Genomic DNA, 20,928 nt, shown 5'->3' with positions numbered 1-20,928 from the left:
AGGCAGCTATTTAAACTATGCCAGGGTTTTATAAGAGCAGAATGGATAAAGAAAAGGAGAAAATATACAAATGCCTTTGCTATGACACTGGCCAATGCAGAGGCGGATGGCTGGGCCAAGTACACTAATTCAAGTCCCTATCAATGAAGACCAAACTCTTCTGGGAGAGCCCTTTGAGGTTGTCAGCTCCTTAAGAGGTGAGGGCATTTTGGGGGGAGCCCCCGGTCTTGTACGCACACAGTTCTCATGTCCCGGATCAGCCTTCCTTAGATTCTGCCCTTGGGATGTGTCTGTACTAAGACTTTTAGGAAGGACGAAGACTGTTAAAAACCCCAAGTGTCTAGGACTGGGCATTTGTTGCGGCAAGATCCCCAAGCTGGTGTGAGCAGGCCTCTCTCTCTCTGCAAGGAGCTATCCTTTCACCAGAACCTTTCACCTTTACAGAAGGTCTTCTGCCACCCCCACCATTGTCCAGTCGGGTGGCACTCACATGGGGGTCTCTCCTCCTTTGCTGACTGTGCCCCTCTGTTGCCTACTCCATCTGACCTCTGCTCCTTCCCTGATTCCTAAATTTCTACACAGAAACCCCAGAGAAAAGCTCTGAAAACCAGGGGGATGCTGACGCTACAAGAAATCAAGAATATTCATGTAAGTTCCCTGCCCAGAAATTAAACCTAGCCTAACTTACTGAAACTGGGTGAGAGTCCTCGGAGCTCTTGAAGATCTATGGGCACTTTAGGGCCCAAGCAATGAAGAAGCAGCTTCCTGCCAGGAAACATGTCCTTGGGCCCACCAAGGGGCAGAGCCATTACTGGGACTCCAAAGAGAAGCTGGGTAGAGTTCAGCCCCCACAGAGCTGATTTTGCTCTGATCCTGGGTGGATTAATGAGAGCAGCTCCTGGGTTAGGGGGAAGGGGAGCTGTGAGAATATAAAGCAGAGTACACTTCTGCCCCAAAGGAGAGATGCCAGAGGAGCAACAGCCCCCTGCTGCTGGCACAGGGGTCAGAGTGAAGTGGAGAAGGAGAGAGGGAACTAGCTCCACAGGGGCTACTCTCTGTGGAGTCTGTAACGAGATGATGAAGGTGGACCTGTGAAAGATTGGGGGGAGGGGAGAGAAAAGAAAGATGAGAGAGGCGGGCTCTTGGCCTGGGAGCAAAGGAAAGGCTGTCAGAAACATCCAAGGGAGAGACCCTGCGTGTGTGCAAGCCTTTTTTGATGATCTCTATTGTCTCCGACAGGTGAAACGCCACCTGGACCCCCTGCCTGCAGGTTATTTTTATAATGGAACCCAATTTGTCAACTTCTTTGGTGATAAGACTGATTATCACCCACGTATCCTTGAATGTCAAGGCCACAGAGAAAGCCAGGTGTAGGCTCGGGTAGATCTTGTGGGAGGTTGAGTCACTGTCATTGTTCAGCCCTGGATCTACCTCTCCGGAGGGATCCCAGACACCCTGGATATGTCTGAGGCAGATCCGAGATCTCCAACTCTTGGAGGGAACTGTGATGGCAAGCGCTGCAGCTGACTCCTCTGAAAAGCCCAGCACTGGGCCGGAAAGGAAGTGTCTCCCTCTGGTCCTCCTCATCCTCCTACAGAGCACAGAGTGGGAGACTTTCCTAAGTCTGCACCAGGGGAGGGGGCCAGCCGCAGGGGGAGGACCGGAGGTCTCATAGGAGGTCGACAGGGACAAGCCTCGCCTACAGCCTGGTGAGGCTGAGGCCAGGGAAAGGAGGCAGGGAGGAAGCTGCTGCTCCCTCATTTCAAGCCAGTGAGTGGCTTGTTCCCTCATGGGGAGGGGGGAGCAGGGAGAAAGTAGGTGTGGCGGATACCCTGCTTCATGATGCAGCCCCAAGGCCTGCTGAGTTGCAGCAGGTTACTCTGGATGGCGGGATTGGCTCCTTTTGTCTGGAAGTTTTTGTCCAAGGAAAGATCAGTCTTTTCCCTGCTGCCAGGCTTCTTAGGTAGGATCTACTTCCCCTGACTTCTTCGTTCTGGGATCGGCAGTGGGTGGAAGGGAGAGGCAAGGGGCCATCCCATCTTCTTAGAATCAACCGTTGGGCATTTCCTTTCTCTGACCGTGGCACAAGACCTGTCCCGCTCCACACGTAAAAGGCTTCTGTCCAAGGCCGGGGACCTGAGAATCTGAGCTGCAGCTGCAGCCAGCTCACCCTCCCTTTCTGCCTGCCCGTGGTGGAGCAGGGAGCAGAATCATCCCTTCAGGCTCTCAGCATTAAGTGTGGGAAAAAGCCTTTTAGCTAATAGACCCCAATAGACAGCATTATATTCCTTAATTTGAAATTAGTAATGGACCAGTTTATGAATGATTATGTGGAAGAAGCAAATCGGGAGATTGAGAAGTACAACCAAGAGCTGGACCAACAGGAATACCCTGACCTATTTGAGCAGAAGCCCCCACGCTAGCGCAGCAGGCTCTCCGTGCCCGGGCAGAAGTTCCAGGGCACGTGTCCCAGCAGCCCAGCTGCCACCTCACATGTCATCCCTGTCCTCACACTCTGAGACACTCATGGGCTTTCTGGCCTCCAGTGCTCTTGGATGTGCCCAAGGACGCGTTCCCTGGCAGGAGGCTGCTGCTTCATTGTTTGTGCGTTTTCATTTGCATGTGGTCCTGAGTCAAGATATACAGTGCTTTCCTACAACTGTCACCTGGACTCTTATTCCCTTTTCCGAGGGCAGAGGAGCGTGAGGGACTGGAGACACTCCATGAAGCAGTCTCAGGGTTGTTGTGAGCTGGCCCGTCCCTCATGTGCTGTCTGCAGCCCGGTCCAGTCTTGGCCTAAAAAACGAGCCTGTGAAAAGAGGCATGTGCTGTTTGTTGTCTTGTGGGAGTGGGTTAGGTGCTCTTCAAGGTAAGGGAGTCCCGGAGTTGCATGGAGGGTCCTCCCGAGTTCCCTGCACGTTACCTTTCACTCCTCCGGCATTGCCTAAGTCTTGCATTAGTCTGGAGGAAGCCTCTCCCCTCACCTCATGGCCACTTTATAAAGCCGCTGAAAAGGAGAGAAGGTGGGACTTCTTGCTTCTTGGGTGGGGCTTGACCAAGGCCCAGTATCCCCCTGTCTCCTCAGCTACAGTCAATGCCCAGGCCCCTTAGGTTCCTGCAAGAGAAGATGTCTGAGGATGGCCCCGTCTGGGAAACTCCTGGCCAGTCACCTGTGATATGAGGAGAAATGGCTGGTTTCCTTTCCCTTCCAGACTGGAAGAAGTTCTAATGGGGTAGAGCATGTCCCCCAGAGCTGGCTTTCTTGGTTTTGTAGATCGTTCCAGCACTGTTCCTTCTCAATTTAGGAAAAGTTAAGGGAGGACATGGAAGTCCTTGGCTAGTCAGCACTATTTTGGTTTAGAGCCGTTTCTTAAAACGAGGAGATAGGGGAAGGAGGTCAGGAATCTTGCCACTCTCCCAGGTACCTCCCAAGCTGGACTTCCCCCACATAGAATAACTCTGCCTGCTTGCTCTCCCTACTTCCACCGGGCCTTAGATCAGCTCTGATAAGGCAGAGGAGGCTTGGGTTTTTGCTGTGGAGTGACTTCCTCCCAGCCCTGGCCATACCCATATGATGCAATAAAACTTAATTGTGGAAAATTTACTCCAAATCCCCAGGCTCCTCACTGTCCCAAGGGAGAACAATGTCACCGTCTTCCAGCAAACAAATTCACAATATTTTTTGTCTCTTTTGCCCAAGGAAACAAGCAAAGTGTTTGGGGTCCTACTGTTCCTTCCATTGATTTCAGTAGGACATTAAACCAAGAGTGACTAATTCTTGTTCAGAGCACACTTGGCTCCTTGGCATTGGGTGTCCCCCACCGCAGCCCCTTGGGCCAGAGCGTGGCTCAGAATCCCAGGTGAACTTTCTGTTGTGGACTTTGGCGTTGTCATGTTGCAGCTTAACCCTTGAGCCCTCCCGAGCTTAGAATATAGTCTTGTGCATGCCTTAGGACTCAGTAAAACATGTGGTGTCTTTACAAAGCACATAGGTGACGCCATTATTGAGCTTTGGCTCTGGGGGGAGAAAAGCCTCGCCCCCGGTAGAGAGCTCCGTGATGGATCCCACGAATTCTCCATGCATGACTGCATGTGGGTCTTCACTGTACTTAGTGCCTGCTAAGGTTAGTGTAGCAAAACTGTCTTCAGGGGCTTGCCCAGGTTTGGAAGCCGGTAGAAGGTATTATGTTGGGGAAGATAACGATCTGTGTTTTAAACTGGGATGACGAGAGCCCAGATTCTCTTCACCTGGAAACGTGGCACTGAAAAAGGCATCTGCAAAAGGAGGTGCCTGAGCGAGCGTCGTCTCCCAGACCCCGTTTGGCCGGCCACGACAAGGGACCGTGCCGCCGCCAAAGCCATATGGATCCTTTGTCGCCCGGGCAACCACACACCTGGTGCAGGAGTGGCAGGGACGATGGGCCACGGACTAGCTCCTTGTCTCTGCTTAGGGATCAATAACTGTGTAGACTTTTAAGTGCAATTGATTAAATAATAGATGAAGATACTGTAGCTTTTTTGTTTTGCCGAACTCTTTTTAAAAACTCAGAATTGTGCAGCCTTGGGGGCGGGGGTGGGGGTGGGGGGGACACACCAGTGGGCCAATTCATTCAACTATTGCTATGAAGTTTTACACAAAACTCTTACTAGAGATTGGGGGGAAGCCCCAGAAGCTCTGGGGTCTGAGAATTCTGCTGCACAAAGACTCCATTTTTAAAGAGAGCGTCGGCTTCCTGGCCTTGCCATCCATAGCATAGACCCTCACGCTGCTGTATTGCTCACTGCGCAGTGTTCTTGGTGACTGACTGACTGTATAATACCCATGAAAAAAAGTCTTTTCACCAACCTGTGGTACTGTTCCAATTTCCTCTCCCGCGTTGGGATCAAAGACTATGTGATTACCTCAGCTCTGAATATGAAACTGTGATTTTGAAAATGTTCATTTTTAAATGTTTGAAGCCCAAATGGCAAAGCTGTGATGAGGGGTGACCGCTTGGAGCTGGGCGGGCCAGAGGGCAAAGCTCTCCACCCCCATACTGTGCATTCCCTTTCCCCTCAGATTTGAGTCTGAAAGGGAGAAGCAGTGTTGGTGAAAGGACTTTTAAGTATAACACACACCATGTTAACGTAGTTGAAGAGTCTTAGCACATCTGGCTAAACTGTATAAACTCTTTGAGGACCAATGCCTGTAAATGGTGATCCTGGAGCTTGACGCCTATGCCAGGCCTAATTGGACCTGGTCTGGCCTCTGCTAAATGAACCTTAATGAGGCTTCCAAAAGTCGGCCACCTCTTGCTTTGGGGCGGTGGCTGTCCCGTGGTCTGCTCTGAGATGGAGGGTAGCCTGAATCCCCCAGGCGGGAGGACCTTCAGCTACTGTACAGCTTGGGAGAGGGCCATCCCTCAGAGCAGCCAGTGGCCCAAAAGAAGTGCCATTACACTGTGTCTTATCTTTTTACTGTAGGGACAGGAACTGAAGGTTCCCAGAGTGCAGGCACGTGTCCTCAAGGGGTTTACCTGCTTTATGCTGACCTTGTTAGCAGCTTAGGTTTTGTATCACCCGGAGTGAATGAGATTTAGAATTTCTGAAGTTATAGTCGGTTTGGTTTTGGGTGGGGGGGGGGGGTGCAATCACCTTATCCAGGGACTTTTTTTTCGTGCCCTGAGCCAGGATTTGGACTGCAGCTGTGAAGCCCACAGGCAAGACCCTGAGCCCAGGGGATGGCCAAGGAAAATTTCTCTCCAAATTCTTTAGGGATTTTGGAGAATTTGCACAGTGGTAACCTCTGGGATGCCCTTTGGGCTTCTATAACCGGGCAAAGTTGTAACTAGGATAGAAGCTTGTAAACTGTGAGTGTCCAGCTGCCTCGTGGGGTTAACTGTCAACAGATTTGTAAATGTGTCTAACAACCTTGGTTAGACACACACTTCAGAATTGTTCAAAATTATCAAATGTGACCCTCGAGCTCATGGACAATGTGCCAAAAGCCACTTTTATACTAGCTTTTGATGCTTTAATATTTGCAACTTAAGTTAAAATTTTGTTTTTACAAACACTACTGTAACTTCAGTGAGACTGAATGGTATGGTTGAAGCTTTCTGGCTTATTATTGTATTTATTACACTCAATTCAGTGGGTCTATAAAATTAGCTTCCACTTATTTTTATATTATTTGACATATTTGTACCTGCGGTTTGTGTCTGTGACTTTTACATTTGTAATTCAGACTTGACACTAAGAATCAATAAACTATTCACCGCTAAATCAGATGTCTTTTTGATTGTTACAGTGGGTTTGAGCAGGACTCAAGAGCGCTGGAATGTGGAGAAGAAAGTCAGAAGCCTGGGAGAAGGGCAGGGCAGAGTCAGGCCCCAGCAGCCACTGGTCTCTCTGCAGTTCCCTCGGTGTCCCCAGGCTTGTCTGTGCATCTGGAGCTGTTCCATCGAGTGGGCCAACAGTGGCCATGCCTTCTCCCTTGTTCAGGCTCCAGTTTTTGAAGAGACTCTATGAGAGGCACCACCCCCTTACTTGTGGACACACAGGAGGGTGGCTGTGTCCTCGTGCAAGGTGTCTGCCTGCACCCCACTGAAGAGACAAAGTGGGAGGCCTAGTAATGATGCAAACATGAGGTGAAGGGCTCAGCTTGTATGATAAGGTTGGGGGAGGGGGAGAAGGGGTAACCTAGAACCAGGGCAGGAAATCATGGTCTTCGGGATCCCAGATCTAAATCTCCTCACATTTAGTCCACAAAATTATCCTTGGAGAGACAGTCAGAGCTACACAGAGCTTTAAAGATTATCCAACCCCTTCATGTTACAAGTGGGAAAGCAGGCCCAGAGAAGTAAGGTCACAATGGTATTAAGTAGTTGAACTGTGACTTTTAACTTGGGTCCTCTTCATTTGAAATCCAGTGATCTGTCAACTAAAACTCTTAGTGTTCAGGCAAGGGTGGCTCCCTTGAAGAAGCTCAGAATCTAGCAGAACAAATAGATAACTAAAAAACAGAATATTACATGAAAAATCCATTAGGTGAAAAAGGGCCTTGTACATACAGTCTGAAAAAAGGTTATCAAATTCTAGAGAAAGATCAAGACTAAATGGAGGAGAGAGCAGGTGAATTGGGCCTTCAAGAAGAAGGGTTATCAGCATGCAAATAAAAAAAGGGGGCAGGAGTGATCAGGGTAGAGGGTGGCAACAGGGCCTTCCAGGCATAGAGATCTTTGTGAACAAAGGCAGGGACAAAAAATGAACAGGGGCGGCTTTTGGTGATGGAGAAGATGGAAAGCAGCTGATAATACTCCAATTTGGGTGGGTGGAAGGTAATATAATTAAGTCTAAATTAGTAAAATACCGCAAGATTATATAGGGCCTTGAATGCCAGGCAAAAAGAATTTGAACTCCAGTCTGGGCAAAGTCACTTCTGAGGGTTTTTGAGCAGAGGAAGATGGGACCAGATCCCTGCACAAAATGGTTCTGGCAGTGGATGAAGGACCAGCTGGAAAGGGAAGAGAATGGAGGTGGGAAGACCCTTAGGAGGTGGTCCTTGCATAGTCCCTGCAAGTGGTGGTGAGGTCAGCAACAAGGAAAAGGCAAGCCTCAGGCCAGAGATGAGGCCGAAAAATTGGTAAAATGCACATCTCCTCAAACATGCTAAGTTTAATTTCCTGATTCTGGTACAAAATTAGCTGGTAATGAGGGTCCTCTGTGCTAAGGTGGTGACAGTTGTTTAAGTCCATGGTATGGAACCTGGTAACGTTGGGAAGTGAAAGAAGCCAAGCCTGGCCGAGGGAAAATAGAACGGCTTGGGGGGAAGGGGAGTCAGGCTCAGTTTGGGGGGGAAAAAAAGGTGCACTTAGCACAATGCTTGGCATGTGGTTAGGCCAACTGTCCAGGTGGAGACGTGGCAGGTCTGCGGCTTGGAAGAGAGGAAAGGGCTGGAAGGAGAAACCGAAGGCTATACCCAAGGCTGGCAAGTGAAAATCTGAGGCTGTCCCATTTCTGGCAGAAGCTCCCTCAGGCCCCGCCCCTTCCCTGGCAGGAGATGGTCCCTCAGGCCCCGCCCCTTTACCTATAGAGGAGGAACTCCCTCAGGCCCTGCCCCTTTACCTATAGAGGAGGAGCTACTCAGGCCCCGCCCCTTCCCTGGCAAGAGATGGTCCTTCAGGCCCCATGCATTCACCTCTAGTGGAGGAACTCAGGGCCCTCCCTTTTGCTTATAGAGGAGGAGCTCCTCCGGCTCCGCCCCTTTGCTTGTAGAGGAGGAGCTCCCTCAGGCCCTGCCCCTTTGCCTATAGAGGAGGAGCTCCCGAGGGTCCCGCCCTTTTGCCGATAGCGAGGAACTTCTTCAGGCGGCTCCCTTCTTGCCTCTTCTCTGGCTGGGGAAGTTCCCGCAGGCTCCTCCCCTTCACCTCTAATAGAACAGCTTTCTCAGGTCATGTCCCTTCCCTGGCAGGAAATGTTCCCTCAAGGCCTGCCCTTCTAGTTCACCGGAGAGAGAACACCGCAGGTCTTTTCCCTTCTCTCGGGTATGGGAAGCTCCCTCGGGCTCCGCCTCTAAAATACAGCTCCCTCAGGTCACACCCATTTCTTGGGAGATGGTCCCTCAGGCCCCGCCTCTTCACCTCTAGAGGAGGAGCTCCCTCAGGCCCCTCCCATTCGCCTCTAGAGGAGGAGCTCCCTCAGGCCTCGCCCCCCAGGTTCGGCAGGGGGTGAAGCTTCCTCAAACTGCTCCTTCCCCCACAGTGGGAGCTGGGAGCCCAGCGGAAGCTCCCTCAGGTCCCACCTTTCCCTTCCCCTTCTGATTCCACCCCGCCCCTCCCCCAGAGGTGCCCTTGGACTTGCCCTAGGCCTGGTCCGGCCTCCTCCCAGGTGAGAAGGATAGGACGGGAGGTGGGGCCGGGCGTGCCCTCGGGAGGCTGGGGGTGGGACCCTGGAGAGATGGGGCGTGGGTGGGGCATCCCTGCGCCATTTTGCCATTTTCCCTGCCTGTGGAAGGAGAGTTGCAAAGGTGACTCTGCCCTGGGCCCGAGAAAGACTCCAGAGATACTTAATGAGGCCCAGCGTCCCGGGAGTGGGATGTCAGGCGCTTTTTGTTATCTTTACATCTGTATATTGTCCTCCAGACCGGAAGCTCCTTGAGGGCAACCTTTAGTGCCCTCAGGGCCTGGCGCGCGGTAGGCCCTAAGAGGCCGTATGTCCTAGCGAATGGAATATCAAGTGCACTTTATATACTTACATTAACTTCTCCTGTCTATTGTCGTCCTCCAGACCGGAAGCTCCCTGGGGGCACCCTTGCATCCTCAGCGCCTAGCCCAGTCTCCAGGCGCATAGTAGGCACTTAATGAAATTTACAGATTCAGTCTGCCCCTTGATTACTGACAACTTATTTTTAAATTATTTCATTTATTACTGACCCAGTTTCCTCATCTGTAAAATGAGGAAGGTGAACTCTAAGGGTCTCAAAGGTCCCTTCCAGCTGAGACGTACATGCTGAGTGAATATCGGGCTCTTCAAGCTCCTGTAACTTCAGCTACATTAGGCCTTAGGCCACATCTTTAAAAAAAAGCCTATTATAGCTGGTGACGAGAAGTGGAATCCAGAGCGTTGAAGGAGGAGGCTCCCCCAGATGCTGAGGGTTTGAAGGTGTCTGCAGCTGGCTCCCTAGGCTCAGATCTTAAATGGTCAATTCTAAGATAAAAAAAAAAATTTTTTGAAAAATATTCCAGTAATTTTTTTTTTCAATTTACTTCCCTGTCTTCTCCTCAACAATAGGAAAGAAAATAGCCCCAAATATTTTTCCTCTCAAAATTTTCCTCTTCCAACTCTTTCCACATCTTGGAGCACAGTAATTAAGAGAAAACTTGCCAAAATCTGTTCAATTTCTGCCTCTAGCTTTGTGACTGTCATTTAACTTCAGTGCCACAAGAAGTACTCTCTAAAACTGGAAGTTGTCCATCTGCACTGGAAGAAGAAATTCTCCAGGTCTAGTTTAAAAAAATCATCAAGAATGATTATTTGGGGGACAGCTAGGTGGCGCAGTGGATAGAGCACCAGCCCTGAAGTCAGGAGGACCCGAGTTCAAATCTGATCTCAGACACTTAACACTTCCTAGCTGTGTGACCCTGGGCAAGTCACTTAACCCCAGCCTCAGGGAAAAAAAATTAAGTTTTCCACAATACATCTTTTTGCCCCACAGTTGACAAAACTGCTTTAGCTCTGTTAAGGGCTATTCTGCCCGAGGTTGTGGATATAGTTAATGGTAGAATCTGGCCCAGAGTACTGGTTTTCAGGCAAAACTTCTTTCCACTAGCATGCTGCTTCTAACATTGAGTTTGAGTTGAAAATCATAGGGTCATGCATAGATTGAGAGCTGGAGGTTCCTTAAAGTCCATCTAGTTGAACACTCCCATTTGATAGATGAGGAAATTGAGGCCCAGAAATGTTAAGGAGATGTCCAAGAGTAAGCTGGAAGGGTGCGATTTATTTTTTTTATAAATCCTTTTTTTTTTTTTTTTTCCAAAATAAATGTACATAGTTGTCAACGTTCCCTCTTGCAAAACCTTGTGTTCCATATTTTTCTCCCTCCTCCCCTAGACAACAAATAATCCAATATAGGTTAAACATGTGCAGTTCTTCTAAGCATATAATGCTAAACAAAAAAATCAGATCAAAAAGGAAAAAAAAGAGAAAAAGCAAGCAAGCAGCAACAATGTGATCCACATTCAGTCCCCATAGTTGGAGGGGTGTGATTCAAACTCATTCATCTTCTGGATGGGATGTCCAAAATTGTCCAGAATTAAACTGGAGCTCAAGAAAGTGGGTAGGGCCAAAGGTTATGCACCTTGATAAGATAGCTCAAGTCATAGGCATAGATAAAATGAATCATCTTGAGAAAAGAAGAGCCAAAAGATAAAAGCCTCTGGAGATGCCTATTTTAAGGAGTTGGAGAGGAGCTAGAAAAAGCTGTTACACTGTTGAGAGGAGATCCAGGAGAGCTGTCACTGAAGACAAGCTAAGAAAAATGTTATGAGGGAGAGGATGGTCAACAATGTCAGATACCAAACAGAAGGAAAGAGTCATTGACAACGTCGTAGTAGAGAGGGCAGAAACCAAACTGTAAGGAATTGGAAGGAGGATGGGTAGAAACAAAAATATGACAGTGAAGAGGAAGAAAAAGGACAGTACAGTATCTTTTTTAAAATAGTATTTTTTCCCAATTACACGTGAAAACACTTAACATTCATTTAAAAAAAAATTGCTTCAAATTTTCCCTCCCTCCCACCACCCCCTTTTTAAGGCACTTAGCAATTTAATATAGGTTATACATGTTCAATCATGGTACAATATCTTGGGTGTAAGTTTTTTTTGTTTTTTTTTTTACATTTTTTACTTTATTATTATTTTACTGGGGCACTTGGGGTTAAGTGACTTGCCCAGGGTCACACAGCTAGACAGTGTTAAGTGTCAAATTTGAACTCAGATCCTCCTGACTTGAAGGCTAGTGGTCTATCTGCGCCACCTAGCTACCCCTGGGTGCAAGTTTTTTAATATGGAAGAACTGAAAATATATGTACCCAGTTGGACACAGTAGAATAAGAAACTAAGATCCAAAAAAAGATGGGAAGTGATCCTTCAATAAGCATTTATTTTATTAATCACCTAATAGGTGTCATACATTGTACTACGTCTAGCTGGGGGGATGAAGACAAAAATGAAACTGTTTGGTCTTTGAAGATCTTCCATTCAGTTGTGGAAACAGCTTGTATAGAGACCAGATTAAAGGTATTAAATGGAGGTGTTAACCTTGGGAAAAAGAAGCCATCTAAGGCGGCAAGGTAAGAGTTGAGGAGTAAAAAATTAGAGACCTATCTGAGAGATGAAAGAATTATTGACAAAATGCTGTGTTATGGAAGTGGGAGGCAAGATCACCCACTGGGAGTCAAGCAAGTCTGAAAGCATTTATTAAGCCCTAGAGGTGTACTAAAGAGGGCTTCAGTTTGGAAGGCTTTAGAGAAGAAAAAGTTTGAGGAAATTTCTATGTCAGAACACAATAGGACAGTGTAAGAAAGCTGAATAAAATGTTTTTCAAGCAGTAGTGAAGCCTGTGATGAGGAAAGAAAACTGAACTAGAAATTAGAAACTTTTATTGAAGTTCCAGGTCTGACTATTATATGCAGATAACTTAGGCTGTATATAAGTTTCATCATGTGAAAAAATTGAGTTATTATCAACCTTCCAAAGTTGATGGGAGAATGAAATTTAAATTTAAATGAAAACAATTTGTAAAAATGTCAAGTGTTGTAGAAATTTAAGGAGTTATTATTTCTGTTACGCTATGAAGCTCTGATGGGAGAAGTCGCTTATACTCATTATGGTAACTTTCCCCAGTTGTGCTCGGCTTTACACTTACCTGGTAGCCTGGGAAGAAAGAAGGCTTGCCTTTAAGCGATGGGCTGGCATTGTGTTTTGGCACTGACCTTCAGGTACCATTGAGAGTACCCTGGCTCTCCTAGTGTTGTTAAGGCTGTAAAGGGTCAGGGGAAGCCCCGGAACCTTCCCTTTCAACAGTTTTCCATGGAATGACTGGGACCAAGAACCGTTGAGGTTCCCCTGCTAGTTCCCATCTCAGGTCAGTAAATATATGGCTTTGGGTGTATCTGGAAGTCTAGGAGTCTTCAGAGAATGTCAAAGTCTCTAGAGGATGTCTCAGACATTTTAGAGCAGAGATTTAGAGCCCTGCAGGGCTTCTTGGGTGTTACTGAGGGAGGTTTGGGGTATCCTTCTTTGGGAAGTCTGGAGATTTCTGATGGAAGGGCCCAGGTGGGCTCAGAGCCTCAGCTTTGGCTGGGGGCCAAGGGAAGTTTTTCATCCTCCCTAGGAGTTTTTGGGCAAGACTAGGATGCTAGGCGCCTTTCTGATGAGAATGAGGGCTAATGTTTTGGTTGTTTATATAGACTCTTTAGTTTGAACTCTTTGGAGGGATGATTCCTAGCAGAAGGTAGAGAGTGACAGACTCCTTCCTCAGATCATACCCATCCCTAACCTCCCCATCTCCTTCCCATCAATCACAGGACTTCAGTAAGCCACTCCCTCTCCTGCTGCCCTACTATGTGCTCCACCACATTATAGGAGAGACAGAGAAGAAGTAGACCTTGGCCTAACCCTTGGAGGAAACAGAGTCTAAGGGACATGATTCTTCCCAACTCTGCTCCTCCTTCCAACTTCCCTCCTTTTTAATGCACTAACATCCAGTCATCCAGACTCATGCCTCCTCCTTATCTCCCTCATCCAATAAAGTCACCAGTTCCTGTAGATTCTACCTCCACAATATCTATCACTTCTTTCTGTTTTTCTCTGTGTAAAAGAGCTTTCCATAATAGAGTCAGGAAAACCCAAGTTCAAATTCTGTCTTTGATACATATTGGCTATGTGACCTGAGGCACATCAGCCTTCCAGTTCTCTGAGATGCAATTCTCTTGTTAAAATTTTCGATAATATTTTATTTTTCCAATTACATATAAGCATAGCCTTCAACATTCATTTCTGTAAGACTTTGAGTTCCAGTTTTTTTCCCCTTCTTCCCTTCCCTTGCCCTTCCCCAAGACAGCAAACAATTTGTTATGGGTTACACATGTACCATTATTTTAAGCGTATTTCCATATTAGCCCTGTTATGAAAGAGAAATCAGAACAAAAGGGAAAAACTACCCAAAAAAAGACAAAATCCCATGGGCATATTCTTGAAGGGAGCTAGAAATTCCAAGAGACAGAAGGAGAGCATTTCAAGGATGGCTGTGCCAAAAAAAAAAAAAAAAGGCCCATAAGTGAAAGTTAGAATGATATTAACATGGCAGCTATGTAAAGGATGGATTGGGGGAAGGAGTGAACTGGAAGCAGTTGTCCAGGTACATGGTGATAAAGGCCTGAGCTAGTGTAAAGTGATTGGCAACTTTGTGAATGGAGACAGGAAGATATTTACAAAAAATTGTGAAGATAGTCTCAATAAAGCTTGATTGGAAAAGGAAGGTGAAGGAGAATAAAGAGATTAAGAAGATGGCTTAAAGGTTGAAGATGATACCTTTTACACAAAGAAGTTAAGAAAAGGTAATGAGTTCCATTTTGGATATGTTGAATTTGAGACATCTATAGGATGTTAGGATGGATCTGCCTAATAGGCAGTGGGTAATAAGGGCTGGAATTTTAGGAGGGAGATGAAAGCTCTTTGTGTAGAGCTGGGAGTCATCTAGTTGCAGATGAAATCATGGGTCTTAAGAGAGAGAAAGAGAAGAAAGTCCAGGACAGGGCAGTAGGGCATGTCTATGTCAGGGCATGAGCCATCAAAAAGGGACTGAGGAAGAGCAGAGACAAGTAGTAGAACCAAGAGAGTACAGAGTCCCCAAAAACAAGGAAGGAGTCCTTATCCCAGTGGGAGAGATGGTCAGCCGAGTTAATTCTGAAAAGAAGGGAAACTTAGAAGAGCTCTTTGGATTTAATCATTAAGAGATAGCTGGTAACCTTGGAAAGAGTTAAGTGGTGGGCCCAGAAGCCAGTTTACAAGTTCAGGAATAAGATAACAAAGTGGAAGCCATAAATAAAGATAGAAAGAGTGAAATATATAGGGCCATAGCTTGAGAGTTCTAAGAAAGATCGTTTTATTTTATTATTATTATTTTTTTTTAAAAGATCTGGGCATATTTACAGAAAAAAAAAAAGTGAAAGAGTTGCCGAATATCAAAAGTCCAAATTTCTATAGTAGCTGGTGATGGTGATGGTGGTGGTAATGGCTAGGATTTATATATTATATATTTATATAAGATGATATATAAGGTTTATAAAAATGCTTTATATTAACTTATTTGATCCTCACAATTACTCTGTGAGGTAAGATGCTATAATTATTCCCATTTTAGAAAGGAGGAAACTGCGGTTGACAAAGGTTGTTACTTAACCCAGGTTAATTAATGAACGTGTATCTGAGACAAAATTTGAACTCCAGTCTTACTGACTTCAGGTCTTGTACTCTATATCACCCCATTCCCCCTCAGATGAGAAAATTATGAAATTGAAGACAAAAATGAGCTGTCTTGGTCTTGACAAGGAGAAGGACCAGTTCTTCAGTCAGAGGCAAAACCAAAGAAATATAGAGTAAAAGATGAAGCTGAGGGTATTTTTGGTGTAGAATCAGAAAGGAGAGAGCTCACAAAAAACAAAACAAAAAACCCTCAATTTTTTTTTTAGTATAGAGTCAGATCCTTTTCTAAGAGCAGATGGTATAAATGGCTTGAGAAAGTTTGGACATCATAGGTAGTCAGAAGAGTAAAAGGATTGCTATACAAAGTTAAGGGTGCAGAGAGTATGTGACTATTTGTAGAGGCTGAGAGGATGCCCTCAGGCCAGTTCTGTGATTGTCTTCATTGGTATTCATTAGTGTACCAGTAGCTGTGATGATGGTGGGTAGTGGTGGGAATCTAAGTTGGGAGTTTGGAGAGGAATAAGCAGCAGTAGTATGAATGCAGAGTTTGGGGATTAGAAGACTGTGTCCAGTTGATCTGGGTTAAATATTGCATTAGAAATTAAAAGGGAGAAAAGTGGGGCCAAAGTCAATGTGATGAATTGGGAAAAAAAGGAAGGGAGGTTTTGGAGATTTCCATGAGGAAACAATAGATTTAGATGGAGTGAAGCACTGGAAGAGATACAAGATTAGGAGGTTAAGATGTGATCAAGGAATTTCTGAGTTGTGGATTGTAGAAGCAGAACTCTTGTGGGTCATAAGGAAATCTTAGATATGGCTATTTTTGTGTGTGGCTGAATGGAAGAGCAGCTCATGCAAACTGAGGTTAGTGAACTGGGAAGTCAGAGCATTTGAGGATCATCAACCTTTATATTATAAAGGCAAGGGTTGATGTGGAGAGAAAGCCTTGATGACTTGAGGGGATGGCTACCTGCAAGTAGAGTATGATATCCATATGTGGGGCCTTGTGCTAGGTATGCAAAAATAAAAGACGCAGTCCCTCCCCTCAAAGAGCTTGTAGTCAACTAGAAGTAGTAAGATATGGAGAGAAACAAGTATAATTCAAGTGAGATATATAGATAGATATGTGGGTATGTATCCGTGTGTGTATATATGTATATGTGTGTATGTATGTGTGTGTGTCCTTCAATGAGGGAAGTTTGAAGGAAGAAGTGCTACCCTTACTCAGAACCAGTCTTTTTTTCACCAAGGATGATCCTCCTCATTCTAGAACATCCTGGAGCAGCCATGCCATCAATAGGACCCTTAGGGGCAAAAGATATTTGATATACACCAAGTTCAGCAATCACCTATCCCCTTCTGTGCCAGCGATCCTCAGCTCCTCTCCTCCTCCTCTCTCTTTCCCTCCTTCCCTCTATCTGGCTCTCTCTGTGGGTCTCTGTCTCTATCACTTCTATTCCCTTCCTCCAGATCCTGGCTCTCTCTTGGTACTCAAAATTTGGGCTTTGCTGGGGGCATGGAATAAGGTCAGTACCTTCCACTTCATCAATGAAAGTACAATTAGATTGTCCTGAATTGCTAAGTACTCATTACAAGTCTAGCTAAGTTCATCTGTTGCACAGAGGCCACATGAGACCTGAATGCTCCAATGATTGATAGTCTGGATAGAGTTTCCACGCTGAAGTCTCATATACAGGAAGAAGCACTGGACCAGGAGTCAGGAGAGCCTGGGTTTGGATCCAGCCTCTGACACTTACTAGTTATGTGGCATGGCCAAGTCACTTAACCTTTTGGTACCTCAATTTTTTATTAAGGAAGGATAATGAGGACCAAACAAGAGAATGTCTATAAAATTCTTTTTGAACTTTAGCATGCTATGTAACTATTAGCTATAATTACTGATATTCTAGTTGTAGTCCCCAAGGGCAGCTACTTTAGAAAGCCTTCTAGTTTCTTCCTGCCTGTTAAAATGCTTCTCCTTTTTCAAGCTATTACTTTGGAGTGTTGAACTGTTCAAGCTCCTTAAGCATATCTTAGGTCTCTAAAAAGAGGAGGAAAGAAGGAAGAGAGGGAGAACTGTCAGCCTCATCAGATGTGTTATCTGCATCATCTGTTGTGAGCCCTAGACTTTTTGCACCCCATGGTAGAGTCTGAAGACTTGAATTACAGTCCTAATTCTATCTGTGATTTAACATGTCACTTCTTCTCTCTCAGGTATCATATAGTAGACAGATTTAATAGTCTATAGGAGACATATTTTCAACATAAGAACTATAATCTAGTTTCAGCCTTGATGGGAGGTAGGGATATCATGGAATGTGCCCTCCACTCACTAGAGTGAAGAGTCAGCTGTCTGATTTCCCAGCCCCCATCTTCATGATAATTCCAGTTCTTCCTCCTCAGAAAGGCACCTAACTAGTTTCTTGATCTGTCCTCCTTCCAAGGAGAATAATTGCTAAGAAGAAATCCTCTTCTTAATTATCTGGGAGACCCCAGCTTCCACTACCTCCTAGATCATTCCCAATCCTTCACCTTCAGAAAATATATTTCCTGAGGGCAAGGCCTTCCCTGGGAGACACCAAAAGCCCCAGGGGTTCCACTCCTCAAGGGGCTTATAATATGACCAATCACGAGCAATCTGATTTACTTGATACTTGCTTTCCAAAGCTTTATCTCAACCATTAACTCTCATAATCCTCTCAAATACTGTAAGGCCAAGATTATTGTATCCATTTTACAAATGAGAAAACAAAGTGGTAGAGTATTGGGTGCAGTTCTGTATGCCAAATTTTATACTTTTACATTGATAATCTGGAATGTATTAAGAAGGTGACTAGGATAGATTAGAGATCATGCCATATAAAGTGGGAAAAATTGAAGGATTTGGTAATGTTCATCTTGGAAAACACAAGACTTAGGGGGACTTACTTGGTCTTTCTTTGAAAATATTTAAAAGGTGTTTGCATGGAAGAATAATTAGGCTTGATTCTATCAAACACTATAGGTCCTTAACAACTGGACAGGAATTATTAGAGAAGCTTCAGAAGGGATTCTTCTGTAGGCATGGATAGGACAAGATGTTCTCTGAATACCTTCTAACTCTGACCTTCTTGAATTCTGGGATTAACCCACTATCATCTAGTTATCAAATGGTGGTTTAGGGAGTCTTAAACCCAGGGCTCCTTCTATAACTCACTGCCTACTTCTCATATTCTCTTTTACTCTCAGATACATGGAAAAATAAAAGATGATCTCAATCCCAAGGGCTAGATTGGTGATTCCAACTAAGCAGTGTAGGAATTTAGGGAAAGCAAATATAAGTAGGGACTAGAGTAGTCAAAACAAGTTTCTTAGACGGCTTGACCTTGACCTTGTGAGTAGAACTTAAAACAGTACAAATGGGGGGGAGCAGGGAAGAGGGGGATCCTTAGTAGAAGGAATGGGGAGGATAAGGATTTGGAAGGAGGCTATCAGGATGGCATACTCAAGGGCCAAAACCAAGACCAGTTTTAATGAAGAAATTTGTTTTCAGGAAAAAAACAGAGCTTTCTGCTTCCCTTCCTACCCTTCTAACTTTTTGTTCTCTGTTTCCTTAACTGGCTGTATTTCCTATACCCTATGAGCATTGCCTAAAGAATATTTACTTGAGCATCTTTAAATACTCTCTTAGTGATCCAGCCATTTCTATTGACATCTTCAGTTGACACCTCTGTCCAGATCTCTCCTAAATCTATCTATATCTCTAGTCCCAATCTTTGTTCTTGTTTCTATAGATAGCATTGCCATCTATTAATTGTAGTCACCTAAGTTTGTAATGAAAGCAGCTACTGTAGCCCATAGGCCTCTATATTTTGGGAAGGAAGGTGTCCAGAGGACGATGACCAATATATAAGATGAGAAAGAATGCCACCTGAGAAGCTATTATAGGAACTGGGCATTTTGGAGAGGATCATGGTCCTTTTTTTCATGTATTTAAAGGGCTGTCACATAGAAGCTTCATCAGATTCCTTCGGCATAGTGGTGAAAAGGGAATAAATGAGAAGTCAGCTTGAAGGAGTTAGGTCCAGGGAAGATTTGATCAAATAGGAAATGCCTGAGCATATTAGCAAGCAAAAAGAGAGGAATTAATAGAGATGAAGAAATCGAAGCTGCTAGATAGACTTGCCATTAAGGGAGCAGGATGCTAGAAGAGGCGGTCAGGGATAGGATTAAGAGGGTAGCTTTGGCAAGAAGAGACCCCTGATCACTATATGGATGGATGGGTGGAATCATAGAGATAAGGATTGAGGGGTTCAGATATTCTGATGGATAGATAGAAGATAAAGGATTGCTCGAGGGGAACTGTATTATGGAAACAATTCAAAGAGTGATTTGGCTGAAATGCAGCATTTGTCTTGAGGAATAACAAAGCTGTTTTAATCTTCCACCTACCAGTCCCCTTCATTAGCTGTTTCCAATTTCTACTTGTAAACATAATTAGGTAATCTGTGGTGAGAGGACTTACAATTGTGGATGAATGGATAGATGAGATCAGACCAATGAATTAGAATGGGTAGAAATCTGGAAATGTATACACAAGTGGATAGTTGAGGAAGAAAAAGTATGGATGCATTTACTTGTAATATAAATGTTTAAATCCCCGGCAATGGAGGGAGAGGTGGATGCACTGAGATAATAAAACACTAGGAGAAAATGATAGCTAGGAATGAATGGATGGTGATGTGGGGAGGGAAGGAGGGATTTCTGTATGAGAACTATAGGCAGAGCTGATGTAGGAATGGATGGTGATGGAGAAAAAGAGAAGGGATGACTGGACAGAACATGGAAAGATGAATGGATGTTAATGGAGGGAGGGAGAGACAGAGGGCTAAATGAGATCTATGAAATCTGTGGGAGTCCAGTGGGAGTTGGTGCATGCATAGGGATGGATGGACTGAAGAGACTGAAAGATAATAGTTGGATAGTGATAGAAGGACTATGGAGTCCCCCCCCCCCCATGACCTTGGTGAGCCAATAGTGTAGGCCAGTCAGCCAGAGCCCTTAACTCGGGCCTGGGGAGACCCAGACAGCTTTCCCTTGGGGCCGCCTAGGAAGCTAGCATCTCCCTACCCTCTGAGAGAGAAGCAGTCTCAAGCCAGCCCTGCCTTTGACCCTGAGTGACAGAGAAGGGGGGGGGGCAGATTGGAGAGTACCAGACTGGGATGGGAGGGGTTAGAGAGGGAGAGAGACTGCACTACCCCGGACCACATCCTGACCTTGAAGTCAGCCCGCCTGGTTCAGGCACGAGGCAGGGGAGACAAGGAGGGCGGGAGGGAGACGCCAGCCCCGGGCTCTCACTGAGGTTCAGGACCCGGAGAGACAGACTCTCCCTGAGAAACGCAGAGAAACAAGTATCCCGGCACTCTCCGACATCAGCTGGGAGCTTCCACTGGCGCACCTTCCTCCCGACCGAGTGGTGTCTTCCCCTCCCCCCCCATTCCGAGGACAGGTGAAGTGTCCCCTAGACCGGGTCACACACAACAGCAGCCGAGGGCTTGGGGCTTCTGGCAGCTCTGAGGACCTTCTCTAGCCCACGAGAGACGGACAGAAACATCGCTAGATGGGGCCCAGGGAGACACGGCTCTGCCCTCGGGGCTTCTGTAGACATCATAGGGCGGCACAAACCCAAACACAGATACCCGCTTATTTAACATACCCTGTGTTCAAGGCCCTTTCCTAAGTGCCAAGGAAGCAGAAAGATAAATAAGATGGGATCCCTGTCCGCACATACAGAAACACACAGGGCTATTGTGTCTGCGGGTGTATGGGGGGAGGGAAAGGAGTCCCTTATTGAACTAGGGAGGGGTTCTTGGGAACTTGCGCCTGCTTTTCCAGTTAGTCTGGGAAAACTTCCTGGAGGAGGTGGGATTTCATGCAGAACTGGAATGAAGAAAGGGAGAGGATTTGACAGTGGTCGGG

The 20,928-nt window shown here is 45.8% G+C and overlaps 1 protein-coding gene and 1 long non-coding RNA gene across 4 annotated transcripts in view; one reads left to right on the top strand and one right to left on the bottom strand.

Annotated features, from left to right (window-relative positions):
* Positions 1–6,264, top strand: part of DNAAF9 (dynein axonemal assembly factor 9) — a 161,667-nt gene extending 155,403 nt beyond the window's left edge. For all 3 annotated transcript variants that reach the window (XM_074272830.1, XM_074272829.1, XM_074272828.1), the window contains exons 35-37: positions 583–648; positions 1,240–1,333; positions 2,305–6,264. In XM_074272830.1, coding sequence (XP_074128931.1) covers positions 583–648; positions 1,240–1,333; positions 2,305–2,423 — 279 coding nt within the window. In that variant the 3' untranslated portion in view covers positions 2,424–6,264. The remainder of the gene's footprint in view (positions 1–582; positions 649–1,239; positions 1,334–2,304) is intronic.
* Positions 6,265–9,382: 3,118 nt separating this feature from the next.
* Positions 9,383–12,536, bottom strand: LOC141545663 (uncharacterized). The gene is made up of 2 exons (XR_012483106.1): positions 12,410–12,536; positions 9,383–9,687 (listed from the first exon to the last, which is right to left on the bottom strand). It is a non-coding gene; the product is annotated as an uncharacterized LOC141545663 (long non-coding RNA).
* Positions 12,537–20,928: the final 8,392 nt, after the last annotated feature.

The sequence above is a fragment of the Sminthopsis crassicaudata genome, chromosome 6, assembly GCF_048593235.1.
Source record: "Sminthopsis crassicaudata isolate SCR6 chromosome 6, ASM4859323v1, whole genome shotgun sequence".
Lineage (NCBI taxonomy): Eukaryota > Metazoa > Chordata > Mammalia > Dasyuromorphia > Dasyuridae > Sminthopsis > Sminthopsis crassicaudata.
The sequence above is the reverse complement of the archived record's forward strand: the minus strand, read 5'-3'. Positions and strand labels throughout refer to the sequence as shown.